Raw genomic sequence first — 20,891 nt, forward strand, 5'->3', positions numbered from 1 at the left:
AGTGTGCCAACTCCCTTTGAGTCGATTTGTATCGACACATCCAGGTGGCTTGTGAGGTTAATCAACCATGTTCAAGTGCCCAGGTTTCATCTGTATCAGTCAGCCAGATGTTCTCAGAATAAACTAAAAGCAACATCTGACTGCATCTACCTACTGCTTTGAAGCAGCACCTGTTATTGTGCCACCTGAAATAATGCTTACTGGTGCATCCTCACTTCACAGGTTGTTTATTTATTTATGTGTTGTTGTTTTTTTGCATTAAGCAAGATAAGAATCTGGAAAAATAGATGGACTGTATTATGAGAGTTGTGGGTGGCATAAAATGCAGCATACAGTATGCTAAGCTCTCGGGTTTATTGTGTGGTTGACTGGTTATTGATGCATCCAGTCAACAGATAATCCATCTTTTCAGTAAGGGGTGATACAGTTGAACGAGAATATACAATATTTGTTCTTTGGGGCATACTACATCACAATACTGATTTGCAAAGTTTTCCCATTTCGGAATTGATTTGGAATAAACTGAAGTAAACTGCATAGAGGCTGAATATAAGCTGTACAGCTAGGCCCATGGCTCTGTGACACATCTGTCATCAACAAAAACAAAGGGGAAATGCTTTCTCTATATCGGTTAACGCTTGGTATTGAGCACATAGATGATAGCCAGGGGTTTTAGAATCTGTGGGGACTCCTCAGACAAAATCGACAGAACTGGGGGTCAGAGGGAAGTAAACAGGAAGTACATGACATGGAGCCAGGCAGTTACCTTTGGGCTACAACTTGAGCACCATTTATTTAGCCTGTGTTTGTTTACATATTTGGGACATTGGCACCGTTAAACATATGCTTTTAACAATTAGCAATCCTGTTTGCAATGTACCCATGAACACAGCCAGCTATCACTGGACTACTGTAATACTGAGGAAAGAAAAAAAAAAGTACAACTTGAAAACATGATGGAAAAATTGGTGACCACACCTATATTTTTTGGGATTGTCCCAAATTGGATAAATATTGGAAGCAATGCAAACAATGGGGGTAGACCTGCCTCTGGAGGCAGCACTCTTTATACTAGGAGTGACTCCAGAGAAGATACCAAACACCAGACATATTTGCTTAGGGCGTTGCTGTTGATTGCAAAAAAAAAAAAAATGATCACAGTAATGTGGAGAAATGTAAAGCCACCAACTGTCCAACAATGTAGGGAAAGATTGAAAAGTGTATATTTGATGGAAAGCATATTGGCCAAGCTCCAACTAAAGACTGATGTTTTCAAAATTAAGTGGACTCTGGTTATACAACAGTTGCCAAGACTGATTAAGGACCCAACTTTTCTATAACCCTAGTGAAGAGGAGGAGTTTGATTGATACTGTTCACATGCAGCTGCAGCCATAAATACAGATATGTTTGTGATTTTGTAGAAGTACATGTATAATGGTGATACACTGAAAATTGACCTTCCTATCTATATGAACAAAAACATGTTTTTTTATGATTTCTAATCAATTTATGGACACTTTTTCAATGGACATCTGAGGTGATTCCCAGAAAGTGTAATTCACACTGAATCTAAAAATATGTGTATTGTGTCTTTTTGTTCACGTTGACTGGTTTATGACTCACTAAAGGAAGTATGACGTTCTACACAAATTGCAGCATTTGGGATGTACAATAGAACAGTTCACACCACCAGCATTCACCTGTCTCTTTCACCTCCCACACTGTCTCTTGTGCCTCACTGGGGAGGTGACTCTCACACTTTGATAGCCTTTGCTCTAATTTTTGAAAAATATGTGGCCGTAAATTTCCTGTTAAATATTTAACACATAAAACTGATGGAAAATCTAATCTTAATTCACAATAATAAACGTATTGAACTGTTGTACTGTAACATGTCATCACACTTTAATAACTCTGCTTGGGATGTGGAGGGGACCAAGTGAAGTGTAATTATGTCCCACTCCTGTCTAGCTGCTGGTACTGCTAGACTTTAATTAGCGCCATTCTCCTCACTACAGAGAGATTATGACCAGATGCCTCGAGGCCCAGCCCAGGTGGTTATGGAGACGAGACTTCAAAGAAGAAAAAAAAGAATAATTTTTTGGTTCATTACTTCTGAAAGGAGTTCCTAGTGAGTTTAATAAATGTCACTCAGACAAGAAGGCCACCCCATGAGATCACACTTGAGTATCTTGGATTTGGAAGTGACTGATTGTTATGAATATGAGACAGATTTCATGAAGCAGTTTGGATGGTTTCCTCATGGCAAAGTGAGCACATGGACATATTGTGTGGGGTAAACCCATCTAGTCTCAGATTGGCCTTTTTGGCAGGAATGAGGCTGCTGGCTGAACATTTTTATTAATAAATAATACACGTCATAGTGTTAGGATGAAACAGACCACTGAAAAACATAGTATAAATACCTCCTGTGCAGTGAAACCTCTACTGTTAATCATTGTTGTTACATTGATTTAAATACTTCTAATTTTGTCCAATTAATTTCTTATTTCTGCTACTGTCATGATTCAACAAATAAATGAGATGGTAGCTTTTTGTTTCCTAACTGGAAAAATATAAAACAAATGCAGAATTAACACAATTATCATACTGAGTAAAGCATAAGCATACAATAAGTAGATTTGGCCAGGAAATCTGATGGGTCAACTCATCACTGAAAATATTACTATGCCATTTCCATGGCAACAATGTAACTTCTAGGGCTGAATCAAAAAGCCATAGGTTACAATACTTAAGTGCAACACACACTGCCACCAGCATGGTGCTGTGGCCATCAAGTGCTGCCGCCCCCAACACACACTGGCAGCGGCGCGCAGCAGCACTGTCGATTTCCCACCCCAGCCCGCTAGGTGGCTGTACCTACACTATTTGCCAACGGTTGCCAACTGCTAGTAACGGAAGAAGAAGAGGAAAAACTTTGAGGCAACAACAACTTGGATTTCACGGGTGAGTTTCTTATCAAAATCGTCTTATTAAAAATTTGAAAAACTTAATGACGTTAAGCATCCTAAGCATATGGCGGCCGAGATGTACATCAAAGGCTTTTCTTGCAGTGCCGGCCGTGCTGGAAATAGAGCAGTGGGCTGAAGCAGAGCGGCGCGTCGGCCGGCGCCGGTGTGGGTTTGTTCATTGAATATAATGGAGGCGGCCGTTTTGACGCGCGGCGTATGTTGCACTTAATACTAAATGGATTTTTTTTGTTGTCAATTTTGATTGGAATCAACTTTCTTTAATGAACATTATTTATGGTGCTGCTAGACCACCCCCTTAACATAGGTCTGTACCCATCTTGTGTGCAGCAAGCCAAAAGGCAAACAATTTTGTGAGCACAGTGACTTCCTAGAGCCAGATGTGACCATATCTGGGCAGGAGGCTGACACTGTGGAGGAGCAGGGATGGATCTGACTAAGGAGACACTATCGGCAGACAGCCAGTCGCTACAAATAGCCTGTCCTCAATTATGCATAACTTCAAGCCTCAATAAAATGTAAACGGATGACTTATATTAAAATTCATCCCTAGTTCAGTGGTCATAGACAGGGAAATTAGCTGTAGATAACAAAACTGCTTTTTGTACCAGGCTGTAAACATATTTATTTCTGCTGTAAAGTTGGGCATTTTGACATGGGGGTCTATGGGGCCGTTCAAAGAACTGTCATTTTTGGCACTTTGTGTTGACTTCATGTTTCAGCCCCAGATACTGCTGCTTGCTTAACAGGGGACTAAAAAATTGTTTATGTTGCTAGTTCGTTACCAAGGTTGGAAATTTGCTTTTTTTGTCCACCTGCCACTGTGGCTGGTGGACTCCAAAATTGACAAGCCACTCCGGAGTTTACCATTGTTTTTTGGCTGGTGAGTGAAGCAAATTTAGTAGCCGCTTGCATATTTTACCAGCATTTGGCTGGTGGCTGGAGCTAATTTCCAACCTTTGTCGTTACTTAGAGTCGGCCTACTTGCTGGAGGAGTAAACTAGGCCTCATTACACAGGAGTCTAATGATCTGACTTCCATTAATAAGTCACCCTAGCAAAAAGTATTTCATCTTTTGTGTTGTTTTTAGCTGTTGTATAATTGCAATATTACACTTGACGGTGAGCTTTAAGGTCATTACTGGCACTTCATTGATGCAGGAGGACTGAGGTTCTTTCGCAGTCTTGCCAATTATATGGGTAAAGCACACTCTTATTTAATATTGCTGAAGTAAACTCCATTATGTACAGTAATATGTTATCAGCATTACAGCAGCCAAATTAATATTTTGGAGCAAAACATACTTTCCTTTTAAAAATACAGGCACATCCTCTTAGCATGCAATGTACTCTTGTGGCCTTTGAGGTTATGCAACACATCAGACTCTTAAAAAAGTAAATTTAGAGGCCCATGCCTAGAACATACCAAGGTAACATAACACTCAAACTTGCCTGCATAAGATGTCAGTCAGGTCAGTCATGTGACATTGCATTGGTCCATTGAAACAGAATGTTAGCTGTGGTCATTTGACTAGTACAAAAGAAAATGGCAGTTGTTAGTTGTTAGGGTGATGACACACGTCAGAGGGGCCGTCAAGTGTGTCACAATAACCATACATCAATCCAAGTTTCTGTCTTGCACTGAACTAAGACTAATATAGTGGTTTGTCAGTCCACTGCTCCATCAATCACCAACTCTGGTTTGGTCAAACAAACAAGAAGAAAACTGAATTCAGTGAGTTAAATGTGAAAAATATGCTCATCTGCTCGCTGTTTGTCCCCATGGTCTCATGTTCTCAGCTGTCCACTGAGCAGCAATTCTTACTTGTTCTTCGGGGGCAGCTACAGTAACACTACAATATGTTTCAACAAACATGCAATTAATGGCCACAAAAAGAAAAAACAGGGAAATAATAGTAAGGGTTTTTTTTTTTATTTTTTTAAAGAAATGGATTGCTTATTTGAAAATGTACTGCAGCTTCTTCGGTCAGTACTGTAAAACCTTTTCTCAGCGAGTTTTGACTTGCTGCTAGTCGGTTTGTTTATATAAGTTAGCCTGCTACTGTTGCAGTAACAACAGTACACATAAAAATGGCCGTCCATGACCATCCTGCTACACTGATTTGAATAGGAATGTCCATTCTACCCTCATTCTATTTCTATGCTTTGATCGCTGTTTCCTAAATCTGTGTCTAAGCCCAATAATTATGTTTTAGTTTCTTCCAACAATCTATGTCTTAATTTAAATTTGTAACCATTTTTTGAGGATTAATTGTTCACTTAAATGTGATGCGTGCTGTTGTTTCCCATACGTTTTAAAATGGTCTAAATGCTGTTTAAGAGGCTAAAATTGTTTGTTTTATGATGGAAATAAATACAGACAGGCCTTTAGTATAAACAAAGGTACCTGGCAACTTCTAAATAACCAATGCTACCACTGTGTGCCTTTGGGGAAAAAAGTCAAACCCCAGTAGATAAAGTTTACTTGCAAGTGCATTGATTCAAATGCAACACTAAATCCATTCCCTTACCTTAATCCATATACAGTAAGCTGTTAACTATATGTGGGGAGGTTTCCGTGGAACTAGCAGGAGCAGTGGCTGCAGTGATGACCCTTTATAGATTTGATGTAGTATTGTATTTGCAGACACATTTACCACAGTATAATATCTGTGCCCACAGGAACTTTGAAATGAAAGGCAATGTCTCGGTCTCCTGAGATGCTATATCAGCAAAGACTCAGTAATGCAGGAGGGGTGGGAGACACATTGCAAGATAAACTCATATTGACACTTCTGGCAGAATTCATCATTTCTGTCCCTGACCATTTTTCTCTGTTTGCAAACGGAGCTTAGCAGCAAGCAGGATGGTCGTGTTCAGACACTTAGAATTATTTAAAAGGTGAAGATCAAATTCCTATGTTGCTCATAGATGTGGCGAAAAGGAAGAAATGTGTTAGGAGTTTGTGACATAGACTGTACACCTGATGGATGTAGCTAACGTGATGTCACCCATTGGTTTGTGGAATGCTGTTTTGAGGCCTCGAGTTCGGCATTTTGGCTGTCGTGAACTTGATTTTTTTGGAGCCAGTGATCGTATTTGATGGAAGTTTGAACTATGGACTGTGGTGACACCTCGTAGACAGCCTGCCACTCAAGCGTCCCTGCTCTTAAATTTGTGTAACTTGGGGCGAGTTATATAAAATTGGATCATGAATGAACATGAATCAACATCATGAATGTTTAAATTAGCTACAGAGACCAAAACCGTTTTTTGTACCAGGCTGTAAACATGTGTATTTCTGCTGTTAAGTTGGGCAATTTAACATGGAGGGTCTACAGAGATTGACTCGCTTCTGGAACCAGCCTCAAGCGGCCATTCAAAGAACTGCAGTTTTGGCACTTAGTGATGACTTCATGTTTCAGCCTTGGGGGTTTCCCACTTGAGTGAAGCAGCATCAGTGCCAGAACTAAGCATTCAGCGGTACCCAAGGCAAGGCTCCCCTGCCTTCGATCTAATGCTCTCCACATAGGGTTCTCTCCACCGTGCCCATCAAGCATGTTCTGACTCTAATGATCACCTACTGATAAATACAGGTATGTGAACTGCATTGACATGACTAGAGGTGGTACCTCTTGTACAGATCAGTCATTACAATTATAACTCTGGATCATTTTTTTCATTTTTTTCACAGTTTTGTTATCTAAAAAAAGAAAAGACAAAAAACAAAAAAATACTTGGGGGGGATTTGTTTTCTCCCCTGGGTGGTGCCTATGTCGCCTATCACAAGATCTGGTGCTGAGCAGCATCAGGAGCTGATCCGGTAATGGTAAGAATACATCCAGTTGGTTCTAGTTAATTTCTTAATGATAACAGCTCCAATGAATGAATGTATTAGTGGTGTGGCTGCAGGTGGTGTAACTATCCTTCACTACATCATGCTGGGAGCATCTTATCCATTTTCTTTGTCTCTGAAGTTTTATCCTCTCTTTGTTCATCTCATTTCTTTTACAGGTCCGTACCTTGTAAATTATTTCACATCTGAACAAACAGAAAACTTCAGTGAGATCCATGATTTATTTTCTCTTCCCTTTGGTTTTCTTCTTTTCTCTTCCTCACGGAAACAACACCACGTGCAGTGGTATGTACTGTATAATCAGCTCTAGCACATTCTAGCCTGCTTTCTGCTTACAAAGAGGCCAGTTCTTTGGATCCTGGAAGCCTTTTTACCCAGAGCAAGCTACAGAAGCCAGGGCTCACAGTAAATTATAAATACACCATAACCTTTCTGTGTGAACCCTGCCTTTCATCAACCCCCTGTAGTCAGATGGTCCTGGGCAGGCTCAGCTATTGTGAGCTGCCCGAGCTAATTGTTAAACATGTTCTTGTCAATCAAGCCTATCTGAAATGGCAACTCCTCAGCCAGCACTACAATGAGCTGCCTGAGCCGCAGTAGCCTTAGAGGAGTAATTGCCGTCCACTCACCAGAAGCCCATCTCCATTCCATTAGCGGCTGTGCAATATGAATGGTTGAAGCTGGCTGTTGACTGCAGACCCATTCAAGCTTGTACATGTGCTGAATAGCCCCTTTTCTGTGGCATGTGTTTCATTTCCACATGGACAGGCCAAACAGGAGGAGAGGTAATTGCACTGGTGATGGCATTGTGTTTGCAGACAGAGCGGCATATTCTCTTCACTTCATAAATCAAAAACCCACAGTAAATATTCATAGTGAGAACAGACAGAGTCAATGAGGAGCCTGTGTGTGTGTGTGTGTGTGTGTGTGTGTGTGACAGCCAGAAGCTCACTGTTACACTATATCACACAGTTCAATAGAGTTGTTCTAACTTTATTTAGCTGCTGTTGCTGAATTGATCTCCCTCCATGAACTTCATCTAACTCAGTTGCATGGTTTGTTAGGTACATATAAGCAGCTCTATTGAATGAGAAAACACTGTGTAACCTTGGGAGAGGCTGATGGCAGTTGACACATAATACATAATGCTGAGTTATCACTTTATAATATTGGCAAAAGAACTCAGAGACAAAGACACAAGAAGCCAAATGATTTTGTCATTATTGTCGACAGTAAAAAAAAAACAAAACATGCTATTGATGTGGGGGGGAAAAGTGGAATAATGAGAGGCTCTATATTGGTCACCAACTACTGTGAACGTCTCTGATTTCAACAAAGCATAGCGGCAATCTGTAAACCAAGATCCATTCTCCGTCCCCCACTCAAGTGCTTTTTCAAAGGCGGCCGACACTTCAGAGGTGTCGTTGAAGGCATCTTGAGATTTTGAAATGGATGTGGGGATGACGTTAAATGAAGGAGTGGGATCTATCAAGCATATCTCATTCCAATAAGCCGAAGGAGTGCGTTTAGATTCTGAATGGTTCCACTCGGCTGGAGAGAAACATTTTCTGAATTTAAACGCTAACCAATTCTTCAGCAAGCCCTTCGCTCACATGAAGCGTTAAATTCAACTCAAAGCAGCAGCAAAAGAGATTTACATTTTCCGTATACAGGCTTTAGAGCCTTTGGGTTGGTTGAAGATTTGCATTAAGGGGATTTTTTTTCTCCTCCACTCCCATCTAAGAAACTTTGCAAAGTTTAATCATGGCTTCTGTTGACGCCCCTGGGTTTTGTATCTTAAGCTGTTTCCCCCTGGCTGGGGAAACATAAGAAAACTTCATCATAAGCTGTTCCAAAGTCTGAATATAGATTTCACAAATCATTCCGAGCAGGACTTTACATCTAAAAATTACACCCTCAAATATTGGATTTGTAATTATGGCTCTTTGTGTGGCCTTCCTGGTATATGGCTCCACACAAGAAAGCCTCCTGCTTTGAAGGAATGCCTCATTAAAAAACAACTTTTCTTGCAGCAATTCTCCAAGCAATTTCATCTTCTGCTTAAAACAGTGACTTTTAATTCAGTTTAAAAAAGAAAAAGGCAAATTGTTTATCAAAGTCTCCTTCCAATTTGAATGCTTTTAACAACAGCATGGGTGATGATCTGTGGTCCCTCCTTACCCGCATGCCGAGCTCGATGTTCTCGCCTCCGTAGACCTCCATGCCAGGATCCAGAAGACCAATCTCACCAAAGTATTCCCGATCGACCACAAAGGAGCAGCCAATCATTGCTGGAGTTCTGGATGAGCAGAAAGAGACAGCATCTTTTGAATTTTTATTATCCAGCCACTGAACTTTAATACACCCACAGAGAATGCTAAAATATTCAATGCAATCAAGGCAGGAGGCATCTCAGGTTTTTGAAGTTCTTTTGTGCCTTCCTTCTGCCCAGAGTGGCTCTGAAGTCTCTGACAGAGTGACAATATGCCAACTGGAATAATGAAAACAATTTGAATTTCTCATCAGCCCAGTGCAGCCTGGTTGATAAATGCAGCCACTGTGATCGAGGCAGACAAGTCTCTCATCCAATCACGATATATTGGGAAGGCAACATTTATCAAGTCAGTCAATCTTTTGTTAGGGATTCTACAATATGGTGCAGTAATAACTCATCTCTTGGCAAACATTCTTTCAGAGTTGTGTTTCTGATCACCTTAGAAATGAATGACCAATATTCGCTCTCTTTTAGCTCTGGTCTAGTCTCTACCAAAAGAAAAATGTCTGCTGCTAAATGCTCCACTACTGTATGTTGGCTGTTTGGTGCTAGGCAGGTGCTAACAGTCTGAAGAGTGCTAACAACGGCAACAATGCTGGCAGAGCTAATAGTGTTAACCAGGGAGGAACTATAGGGAAGGGACTGCTTCTGTAACATTGCCGTCCCATTATTTAAGTGCAGTGCAGAGCGGCAGCAATTAGCTATCCAATGGGAAACACACACAGGTTCACACACACTAACATGCATGTACACCCAGACCGTCTTCCACAACAATGAACAGAGAAGCTCAGATTGTAACACACGCAGAGTGGGCATGACTTCATTCTCTGCTCAGGAAGCCCTTGCCCAACATTACTCAAAAACTAAATCTATACATAGCAAATATTTGTTTGCTGTGATACTAATGCTTTGAATATCATAAAGAACTCCATAAAGATTAAAACATTGATCAGTGTAGCTTTAAAGGAATACTACATCCACATAATAATCATTTATATATCAGTTATTCATGCAACGTTAACTTGAATTCAAGAAAAAAAATGTTGCTTTTTTTGCATGCCTCTGATGAGCCAAATATTTTAAAAATGGCAAATACTGTTGATTAAGGGTCCAGTGTGTAGGATTTAGTGGCATCTATCAGGGACGTTGCAGAACTGAAACTTCTCATGGGCAAAGAATGTAGGAGAACTACAGTGGCTGACAGAAAAATGCAAAAACACAATGGCCCTATGTAGAGCCAGTGTTTGGTTTGTCCATTCTGGGCTACTGTAGAACATATATATGGCAGACTCTATGGAAGAGGACCCTCTTGGTATGTTGATATAAACAGCTTATTCTAAGGATACAAAAACACAACAATTCTTAATTTTAGGTCATTGTGAACTAATGACAACATAGCTATGAATATTCATCCATTTCTGCCGCTAGATGTTCCTAAATCCTTCACACTGGGCCTTCAATCGAAGTAAACAGGGCTTAAGTTTAACAGCTGCAAAACTATATCAAAATGTGTTTAAAAAGTCACAACTTCTGCAGTATAATCCAAGTCTCATTTATCTAGGCGTATGCTCAGTGCTTCCAAAACACGTTGCGTTGCCTTCAGCCCTTTCTGAACGGGACTAAAGGTGAAACTTATCTATGCTTTCACTTTTAGTCCCGTTCAGAAAGGGCTGAAGGCAAGGTAATGCAACATCTTTGGGAAGCACTGAGCGTACAACTGTATAAATGAGACGTGCAGGAGTTTTGAGTTTGTAGACAGAAGTTTTGATGTAGTTTTGCTTTTGCTAAACATGGTCCTTGTTTACTTCAATCAATCAACAATGTTTGCTGTTTTTGGATTCTTCATTCACTGGAGGCATGCAAGAAAAACAGGGTTCTCTTTATGAATTCAACGTGAACAACTGATATGTAAATGGTCATTTTGTGGGTAAGGTATTCCATTATTATTGAGATGAAATTAAAAGTACTGAAGAAGATAGGGAAGAAAACAACATAGGGTAAAATGCCACTCCTGTGCAACAATACAGCAATGCATTTTAACTGTAATTGTCAGATTTCATTTATTACTAATGCTTTACTAGAAAAATCTAAAAACACTTCCAAAACTAGCACAACTTGAAAACTACACAAGTTCAGCTGGTAGAGCAAGAGATAGAGAGTGTTTTTCACAAAACAAAGTGGTCACTTTCCACCTTTACTAAAAGGAATAGTCCTACTTTAGCTGCTGTCCCCCCAGGGCTGCTTTTCACTACTATTATCTGTCAGGTCTTAAGTGCTCTGGGAAAAAGCCTCACAAAAAGCATGACATTCATATGGAGTACTGAGCTGCGTTATTTTTTTTCTCTAAAGTGACCATGAGTGGCTTTATTCTTCTTTCTGGAATGACGCCAGGGGTAAGTCCACCATATATTGTTACACACAGACACACACACACACACACACACACACACACACACACACACACACACAGAGAGAGAGAAAAGGCATATGTGAGTCTGCCACTTCAGTTTGAGAGACATGGCAGTAGAGAGTACTAAAAGGAGAAAGCGGCATTATGATTCATTGACTCTGTATTAAAAGAGTGCACTGAGCCATACATTGTGTGAGCCAAAAAGAAGGGTGCTTTTAGGTTTAGACCTCACATAAAACACTGTCTGGACCATCACCACCGAGTGTTATTTTGAAAACCCTTGATGAGGAGATGAATAAATCTGTCATGCAGGAATGGATGTAAATGTACCTGGACCATTATATTTCCAAGAGCTTTCCTATCATTTTTGCTTACATAATTCTTTGTGCCTTGACACTCACAATAATTTTTATATGAGCAGTGCCAACTTGATGTAAGTTGCTCAAAACAAGACATTTTAAAGACACAGTAATGATATACATGTAAGTCTGTCCATTCTTGATTAAAAGCTGTTTTCTTTATAGAGTATGCCATGCACCATCTGGTCTTTTCCCTGTATGTGTGCTAACTCACTCAGTAGCCATGTTTCCATTAAATTGTCAAGCACATTTTAAGCTGACATGTTGCAGAAAAGAAATATGACGCATTAACTAGTGCGGGACGAATAAACTAGGTTCTGCAAAGCGTAATTTCACCAGAAGTTGGTGGTAAAGGCTACGTTTAATGCATGGCTATAATTTAAGCAGTTGAGTAGAGGAGGGTGGAAACTGGAAACAAAACAAGTCACCTTGGATATCTGCACCATCTACGAGAGAAAAACACTGAGTGGTATTCAGGAGTTTTTTTCAACTGGGCAGGTTTTAATTTTTTGTTCATGACAGCTAATATTGGCCATGTTTTAGTGCTGCCCAGAGACAAAGACAAATTGATGCAATTATTCTAATGCACCGGACGATACTGACAGAGGAAAAAGCTGATCTGTCATGTGAGTTACATGCTCACCACATCAGATTTTATTCAAAAAACGCCTTTCCATTTCCCATTTATTGGATCAGCTCTTTTCTGTCAAATCTTTTTCACCTACTCGAAGTTAAATTTTATCAAATTTCTATACAGACTTTCTAATGCAATACTTAAGATGTGCAGAAAAATACATTCATGGAAACACTGCTATTGACTTGAGTTGCAATGCTTACAGGAGTGCACAGATTTAATTGGTCAGATTATTTACAAAGAATTCAATTGGTTTGTGAGTTTCTCGAGTTACTAAACCAGTGCCATAAATTCTAGAATTGCTGCACTGGTCAAAATATAAATGCTCCATCAAAACATATTAATTCTCCATAACATATCAGTTATAGGTCAGGATCCAGATAGGACAGCATCTAGATCCAGACCCAAACCGCAGTCCAACTTTTAATGACCTCTGGGGAGGATGGAGATGGCTAGCAGTTTAACTTGAGGGATGCATTTTGGTCATTTTGCTAACAAGGGGGATAGCGTCCCACCTCATCCCCCCTTAAATCACCTACTGATTAAGAGTTATACTTTGGAATCCTTATGGTAAAAATGTAGTAGTCCTCTCTCGCCCTCCTTACTTATGTGACATCTGTCGAAATACAGTGATGAGAATAAATACTTACGTTAATGTTGGGAATGTCTTTGCTATCATTAGCTAACTTTTTTAAAACACCTTCGTTCCACACTGAGAAGTAACTTCAGTAAAAAACAAAAACACGCATGCTGACTTATATGCTCTTATTGCCTGATGTAGCTTCATACAGTCTTTGTTTGAATTATAAGGCAGTGACAGGGAGGCTTTCAAGTGCCATTATTTGCACTCAGTGTGCAGATAAAAACGACAGACACAGCACACACTCAGCCTCGTTCACCTCATCCTTTCTCCTCACTTGACAAGTGACCTACCTTGCTTGTCTGCACAGTGCAAACTTTGTGCGGCTCTCTTTCAGTGCTCTCTTTAGAATAAGCTTCCTGGCAAAGTACAGACTCAGCACCTTAAGTCAGATGCATGTGACGGTGAAGCTAAAACCTCTGGCTGATCATATTCATTATGTTTGTGATGCTTTTCAACACCAGGTAATGTTGATGAAGAAACAGTCACAACTTTAATTGGTTATGTATTGATAATGTTTACACGGGGAAGAAAAGGGAACAAATTATACAACAAAGTTTGGTGCCTCTGTCATTTGTCTGGTGTGCAAGGTGATCAAACATGCAAAATTAAGGCATGAAAAAGTAATTCCCCCACCAGAGCCAATTAACTGCAGCCAATTAAATGAGTAATAAGAGCCAGCTGTTCCTCCAAAAAATGCAGAAAATAGAGAGGCTGAGCATGTCCACTTTTGGTTTCCAGCATCAAAACAGTGACGGTTTCATTCCTGACTCACAATTTTACAGCAGCGCTCAACAATCAAACAAAGAGAAATCAATCATAGAAGAGCAAGAGGTACCAGCTTCTCCATCGACTGAAACGTTCAATAGGCTTTGATGCAACGCAACCACCATTTCTGCTCTGCGTGACCCTGCCATCAGTTGTGTGTGAAATACAACACAGTCTCAAGTGGCTTTTTTGGAATATTCTGTAAGTGGGAATGACACATCCAGCCATTGTTCTCTCTCTGTCGACATATTTTTCTCACCTGCACTGTTGTTCTGGCTCTTTGTACCTACATGTATACAGCACAGAGAACTCACTTCAAACAGCAACATGAAAGAGTGTTTGTGAAAAACAAGAGGAAATTATAAGAGTTTGTCACAAAGTAACTTCTGGGCTGTGCAGATTGATGGTGGAATCCTCTGATGGGTTTCTCATTTAATGTCATTAGGTTTAGTTATTTTTAGTGTGCAGATGGTCAGCCTGCAGGGCTCATCCGCCCCTCACACCCCTATCTTTGGCCCCCAGATTGCTTGCTTGCAGTAGGCAGTATGAACATCTGATACATATATGCAATTTGGCAGGATAAAGACTTTCATTTCAGACTGCTCACTTCTCTCCCAGATGAAGATACTGCTATTAAGACTAATTTTTGAACCTGACATTTGTCTGCTACTTCACTTTTCAAAATGTACGACAGTCCTGATGCTGAGGTATGAGAGGAAGATTCATTAAAAAATCTGTCATTTCAAAATAACAAATTGACTATCCTAAAAACTGTTTAAAAGAGATTTATCCATTAAAGCCACTACTGCCTGATATATAATGAAACTACTTCACTGGACTTTTTGGAAGATAATCTAAAAGGTACAAAACTGTATGTTTTCTATTGTTTCTTCAAGGGACAGTTCACCCCTAAATCATAGATGTAGAGCTATTTATCAGTCTAAACTGTTGTGATGTTATTAGGGCTGCCATGATTAGTCGACTAATCAATGACTAATCGACTATGAAAATAATCGGTGACTATTTTAGTAGTCGATGGCACGTGGCATGTGGTTATCAAAGCGCCAAAAAAATACACTTGAAAACTCAACAGCAATGTCTCTTTCCAGAAATTATGTCTCGGTCAGTCAAGATTACCTGCAAACCATTTTGTGAGCAGTTTTATGTAGAAATTATTTTCTTTACTAGACCTGACAACCGCATCACTGTGCAAAAGGAAGCATACATCTACTCAGGCTGTTCTCATAAACTCTTTGTACGTGTCCTAAGGAAAGTAATTCACTCAAATCCATACATATCCCATGTAATCATGAGCCAGTAATTTGTGCATAATACAGGTATTTTGGAAGGCTGCAATTATGTCACCAATGCGCTGATAGGGGTACATGAGGAAACTGTCCCAAGCAGTCTTTTAAGGGGGCAGGTTGGGGCGGTGTATAGGTCACAAAACACAGGACTTTCCCCCAGGACTTTCCCACAGAAATGCATTTTCATAACAATGTGACTTTGAGTCATTTTAAGGTGCATCATTACTATGTTTCTTTTCCTAAACCTGCCCTTAAGTAACTTAACGTTGATTACATACCTTCCATGGGGGGCTTATTTGTAGGATATCATACAAATTCCTGTGTGCGCATTTTTGTAGGATATCTTAAGAGTTGTTCTATGATGATACGTTGATCTGCTCATGGACAAGATGTTTAGGCTCATGCTCACGACAGCGCAAGATCTACATAGCATCCTACTGGGCCAGAAGTAGGCAACCTGTGGCTCTTTAGACCCTCTCCAGTGGCTCCCTGTGGCTTTGAAATAAAATTTTATGGAAATGTATAATGTATAATGAAATTTTTTTAACATTCAGAATTTCATTTGTCATTTTTGTGGGCCTAAAATGATTACTGCATTCTACAATTGTGAAAATGTGTAGTCTATACATTAAATTAAAAATTGTTTTTATCAACTAAAATGTGCGTCATACATCTTCGACCTGGTGCCTTTTGCTCGATGTCAGTAGTGGTGGTTGGCCTGGAGTCTCTCTAGCAAGATTAGCTATGGATTCCAAATCCATAAAAGGAAAAGTCTTGAAGCAAAGGATTTAATAGTGTTTGTACAGATTCATTTGCTTTTAACACCAACGCTGCAAAGTTATAATAGCCCACTGCAGAGTGGCCACCTTGCAGTAAATCATATTAATGAATGCTCATTTAGACCTATTCATAATGTTGATGGGCTAATTTAGATTTATACGATGGTACTTTTTTTCAAATATGTTTTGCAGCTCCAGACAAATTTTATGACTCTTTTAATGGTAAAGGTTGGTGACCCCTGTCCTAGGCTGAGCGGCAATGTTAGCTATCTCAGTGGTGCTCGGTGAGCTAGCGCCTAGAGTTGGCAGGTGTAGCTTAGTAGACATAAAGTAGTTCCTACATGAAACTGCTCACAAGAAGGTCTGTGGATTATCTTGAGTAATAGGGTCATGATTTCTGGAAAGGGACATTGCTAGTGAGTTTTTCAAATGTATTTTTTAGTGCTTTGAGCACAACAAGCTGAGTACCATCTAGATCCATTATATTTGGGAGACGGGAGATTTCTCTAAGCTGATATCTCCAACACTTGGCAACTCGCACCAAAACAATCTAGGTTGACAAATAGCACCACAGGTAAAATTAAAAATATGTTGTTTTTCTTTTATTTTGGGGTGAATTGTCTTGTGGGTGTGTGCTCACTTTATTCTTTTTTATCTACTGTTACACCTGTTGAAAGTGTTGATTTCTAACCTGTAATTTGCTGGTTAATATTAAACTTACTTTTATTTAGAGAAAATGTATACTCCTATTCATCTTCCTACGTCATATTCCTGTAGTGTACTCAGATGCATTAACACCTTTTAAGTTTTGTTCAAGTATCTGTGTGAGCAAGCTGCTTAGATTGAAGTAATTTAGTATCACTTCAACAGTAATTGCAGAAAGCACCATAAGTGCATCTGTTGCTCACGTCTGATTCTCATATTCTTTGTCTAGAAGTAATTTAAACTCAAGAAATTACACATTTTTAGCCTGGGCCTTCCTATACATCACTACTGTCATCCAAATCGACAGCTTTCCACTTGGAGCCTGCGTGTGGTTTTCTTTGAAAACTTGTAGGTTTGTGTCCACACATTCAAACCACTTTTCCAGTACCTTCCTATTCTGTCCTGTCAATAATCACTGTAGTTGCCAAAGCAAACCTCTTTTTGTCAAATCTCCAAAAATGGTTGCAATCCTCTTTACTCTCAGAATGTGGCAGTTTTGTGCCTTCATGAGCCCCTTTATTCACTTTGTTGTTCAATGTGTCCAAACAGCCAGAAAAGGCTTTGAGACTGAGCTCCGAATGGCCACAAAGCTTCTGTTGTTGATGGGCAGAAACCTCGAGGAAACAAGTGGGAGAATGATTTCCAATAGAAATCCACACAGCCGACACACTTCAGCTGGCCCTTGAGGCGATCTGTCCATTTGCAGCAAAGTGTCAATGAGGAAACACGAACCAGCTCTGCGGCGTATGTTGCTGTTCTGCGATCTTTCTCCTATCTCTAGTCTAGCACTTTATGCTCAATAATACATGATTTTCACTGAGCTTTGATAAGACATCCAATATTTAGGTCCACAGTATAAACTGTTATCACATTGTTTGTTTGTATGAGGCTAACTGTATCAAATGAAACCATTATTGCTTTGCCTACGCTGGACCAAGCGAGGTAATGAAACTTTGGAATTCAGTTTTATTGCCCCAGGTCAAAATCTGACAGTATGTGTGAATGCTTTAGCTTTGGTAGTTATTATGGTTATTAGAAGACATTCTGGCAGTAAGCATCAGTATGTTTGTATGCAGCTTGGTTGAAATGCGGCAGCCAAAGCTTTCAGTGACAGAAATAATAATAATAAAAAAAGTAGCTTATTCTGATTCTAGTAATTGGGGTTAGAATCAACTGAAAGATTTACTGATTAATTTTGAAGCACGGCAAGGTCCACCCTTGCACCCTTAAAATACTGCAGGGCCTTGAACTCCCCATTAGCCATTGTGCTCCCTCAGAACCTCAGGCAGCCTCCTTAAATCCTTGCAATGTCTGTTAATGATACTCAAGTTCAGCCTTTTGGCTACAGAACAACTGGCAGAGAAGCTTATGTTAAAATAGCTAATTTACTTGTGTGATTGCTTTTACTTTTATTTTGCTGTCTGTTTATGCTTTCTATGCTTGTCCTTGTGGTATTCTTTTGTTCTTAGTAATAAGCTGAAATCACAGCATATAAAGGACGTGGCGTGTTTGGAGAGCACTTCCACGGCTTCTTGGACTGAGTATGGAGCGGTGACTCGCCTCTTTATTTCTCGGCATTCGCTGGACTCTGTTGACGCCTGGCTGGTACCTGTCGTCGGCCTGGATGAGGTGTTCCAGCCCTGCGGCCCCTGCTCTCCTTGTCCCCGCTGGCACGGGGTGAATCTACGCAACCTGCGGCCTCTGTGTGTGGCTCCCCGGACAGCTAACGCTGTGGACTCCTGCCAGGATTGGGCTGGTAAATGCTAGATCGCTAGCGAACAAAACGTTTATCCTGAAGGATTTCCTGACTTCCTGAGGATTGGATTTTCTCTGTGTGACTGAGACGTGACTGACTGTTGGTGAGTCCAGTCCTTTCACAGAACTTACTTACTTACTCGATGATTGCTGCTATTTTAACTCCCCGCGGACGTCGGGTCAAGGAGGGTCGAGGAGGAGGAATAGCGACTATTTATAAGAGTCACTATAAATGTAAGCAGCTAGGTAAGTTGAGGTGTGCCGTCTGAGTGCCGTAAATCGTTTCGTCCTGGAAGCAACCTGGGGCGAACCCGGAGACAGTTTCCTAAAGGTATGGATATACACTATATAGAAATAGCTTATCTTCACACTGATGGTCTCATTTTCTGTTGTAGGTCACGCACAGACATCAGCAGAAATGAGAGACTTTTTAAAAGTTCCTTGTAGCGGCTTTAAAGCAATACCCTCCTTTGTTTTTTCTTAAATGTTTTCATGAGAAAGGTCCTAAGAAAAGTCTACATTAGAGTCATGACATGCTTAAACCGCAGAACTTTTCACACCTGTCTTCTTACGTCAATTTCCATTGTCCTTGTAAATTGACAGTGCATGCCAGTTGATCCTTATTAGTATAGTTAAATGCACTGCCAATCCCAATAAAGGGCAAGAGACTACAATTTCCAATAGTTTTTAAGTGGAGGTACTTCTTTAGGACATGAATGCCGAACAAGCTATTTAATATGGTCAGTAGTGTATATTAAATAACAAAAATAATGCATAGGAAGCTTGTTCAGTTAAAGCTGTATCCAGAGAAGGGCACGCAACACCCAAAAATTGCCACAAAAAAACACAAAAGATAGTCTGAGAAATAGCATGATCAATCACTAAGTACGCATGGTCCCCAATTAACTTAGCCTAATTAATGTGAACTTAAGTGTTAGTTTAGTTACTGTAAATTTTAAAAGACCACAATACTTTTCTATAATGAGAAAAATTATTATTTCCTTAAATATAATATACATTATAAAAAATATTACTATAATTTAAATCTGTAGTATTATACAACTGGGTTAACTAACTAGGGTTAAAGAAAACACAGTCACCAGTTATTTTACACTAACAGGACTCAGGTGCCCTTGAGTGAGCATGTTCTGTTCTTACCAAAGAACAAATCCCAATTAAGAAAACAATAGGGATTGTCAAAATCTTCTGAAAACTGCCTAAGTGGGCTGGATGAATAAATTTCTTCTCAAGAACAGTTGATGAATAATAGGGCTACACAATGTGCAATAAATAAATACAAATTTAAAAAGAATCATATCATGATTATTTTGACTGATACTGCAAGAGCAATTTTTTAGTGGGAAGGGTAATTTTTGCATTTCTTTTTCACTCAAAACATATAAAATGATGATGTAATTTTTGCTGGGATCTGTGCCAAACAAGCATGTTCCCTTACGTCTGGAATATTAATTATTATTATTAATTATTTTTTTAAAGATTATCTTCATGGGCTTTTTGCCTTTAATATACAGGACAGTGTGTGGGATGGGGGAGAGAGGGTGGGGAATGACACGCAGCAAGGGGCTGAGGGCTGGAATTGAGCCCATGGCTGCTACAGCGAGGCAGGGCCTCTGTACATGGGGCCCCGGCACTATCCACTACGCTTTTACCTTTTACCTTTATCAACAAATTGCAGCTCCTGCGATATGGTTATTGCACTTTGTCATATTGCAATTTCAATAATATCTTGAATAACTGAATAGGCTGAATAAGGCCCACTGTTCTTATATATTGTAACGTAGTGAATAAAATGACATGAAAACAATGTCATAATGTGAAACTGGTCACTCGTAGTGAATGTACAAATAATTAGCTCAGCACCAAACAGCAGACATGTTCAGCGACTAGCTGCGGAACATAGCGAAGCATTTATCCCTCAGGAGATGGTTGAGGCCAAAACAGATGGACACAAACACAACTCCAATGATAATGTTGCTCCATAACTGCTGGATGTAAAAATAAGCAACTGTTTGCTAACATGTTTGCTTTAATGTAACAGGTGATAATATCAGTTTTGTGTTTCCAATGTGCTTCCTCTGTCCAGAGGTGCTGTTATTATCCATGGTTCCTAAAAAACGCAGAATATTTTCAAGGTCCTGACAAGTCAAGTGGAGGGCCATCGCTCACACTTCTGTGGCCAAGTATCAAATTTGAGGTCAGTATATTATTTTCTTTTGCTATGAAAGACCATCTGGTATGAAACTTTTCATATGCCTATATGCTTTGACTTCGCATATGACCTCAGGATTTCATAGCAGTAAAACTGCAGCAGCAATGCACCAAGCCCACAGCAACATTTGCAATCCAGCAGTGCCATGAATATGAAAAAGATGGGAAACAATAGCTGAGCTAC

The 20,891-nt window shown here is 39.8% G+C and overlaps 1 protein-coding gene across 1 annotated transcript in view; it reads right to left on the minus strand.

Moving 5' to 3' along the window:
* galnt9 (polypeptide N-acetylgalactosaminyltransferase 9) overlaps positions 1-20,891 on the minus strand; it is a 113,092-nt gene that overhangs the window by 33,762 nt on the left and 58,439 nt on the right. Inside the window, exon 6 of the mRNA XM_049579498.1 lies at positions 9,028-9,145. Coding sequence (XP_049435455.1) covers positions 9,028-9,145 — 118 coding nt within the window. The remainder of the gene's footprint in view (positions 1-9,027; positions 9,146-20,891) is intronic.

The sequence above is a fragment of the Epinephelus fuscoguttatus genome, linkage group LG6 (genome assembly GCF_011397635.1).
Source record: "Epinephelus fuscoguttatus linkage group LG6, E.fuscoguttatus.final_Chr_v1".
NCBI lineage: Eukaryota > Metazoa > Chordata > Actinopteri > Perciformes > Serranidae > Epinephelus > Epinephelus fuscoguttatus.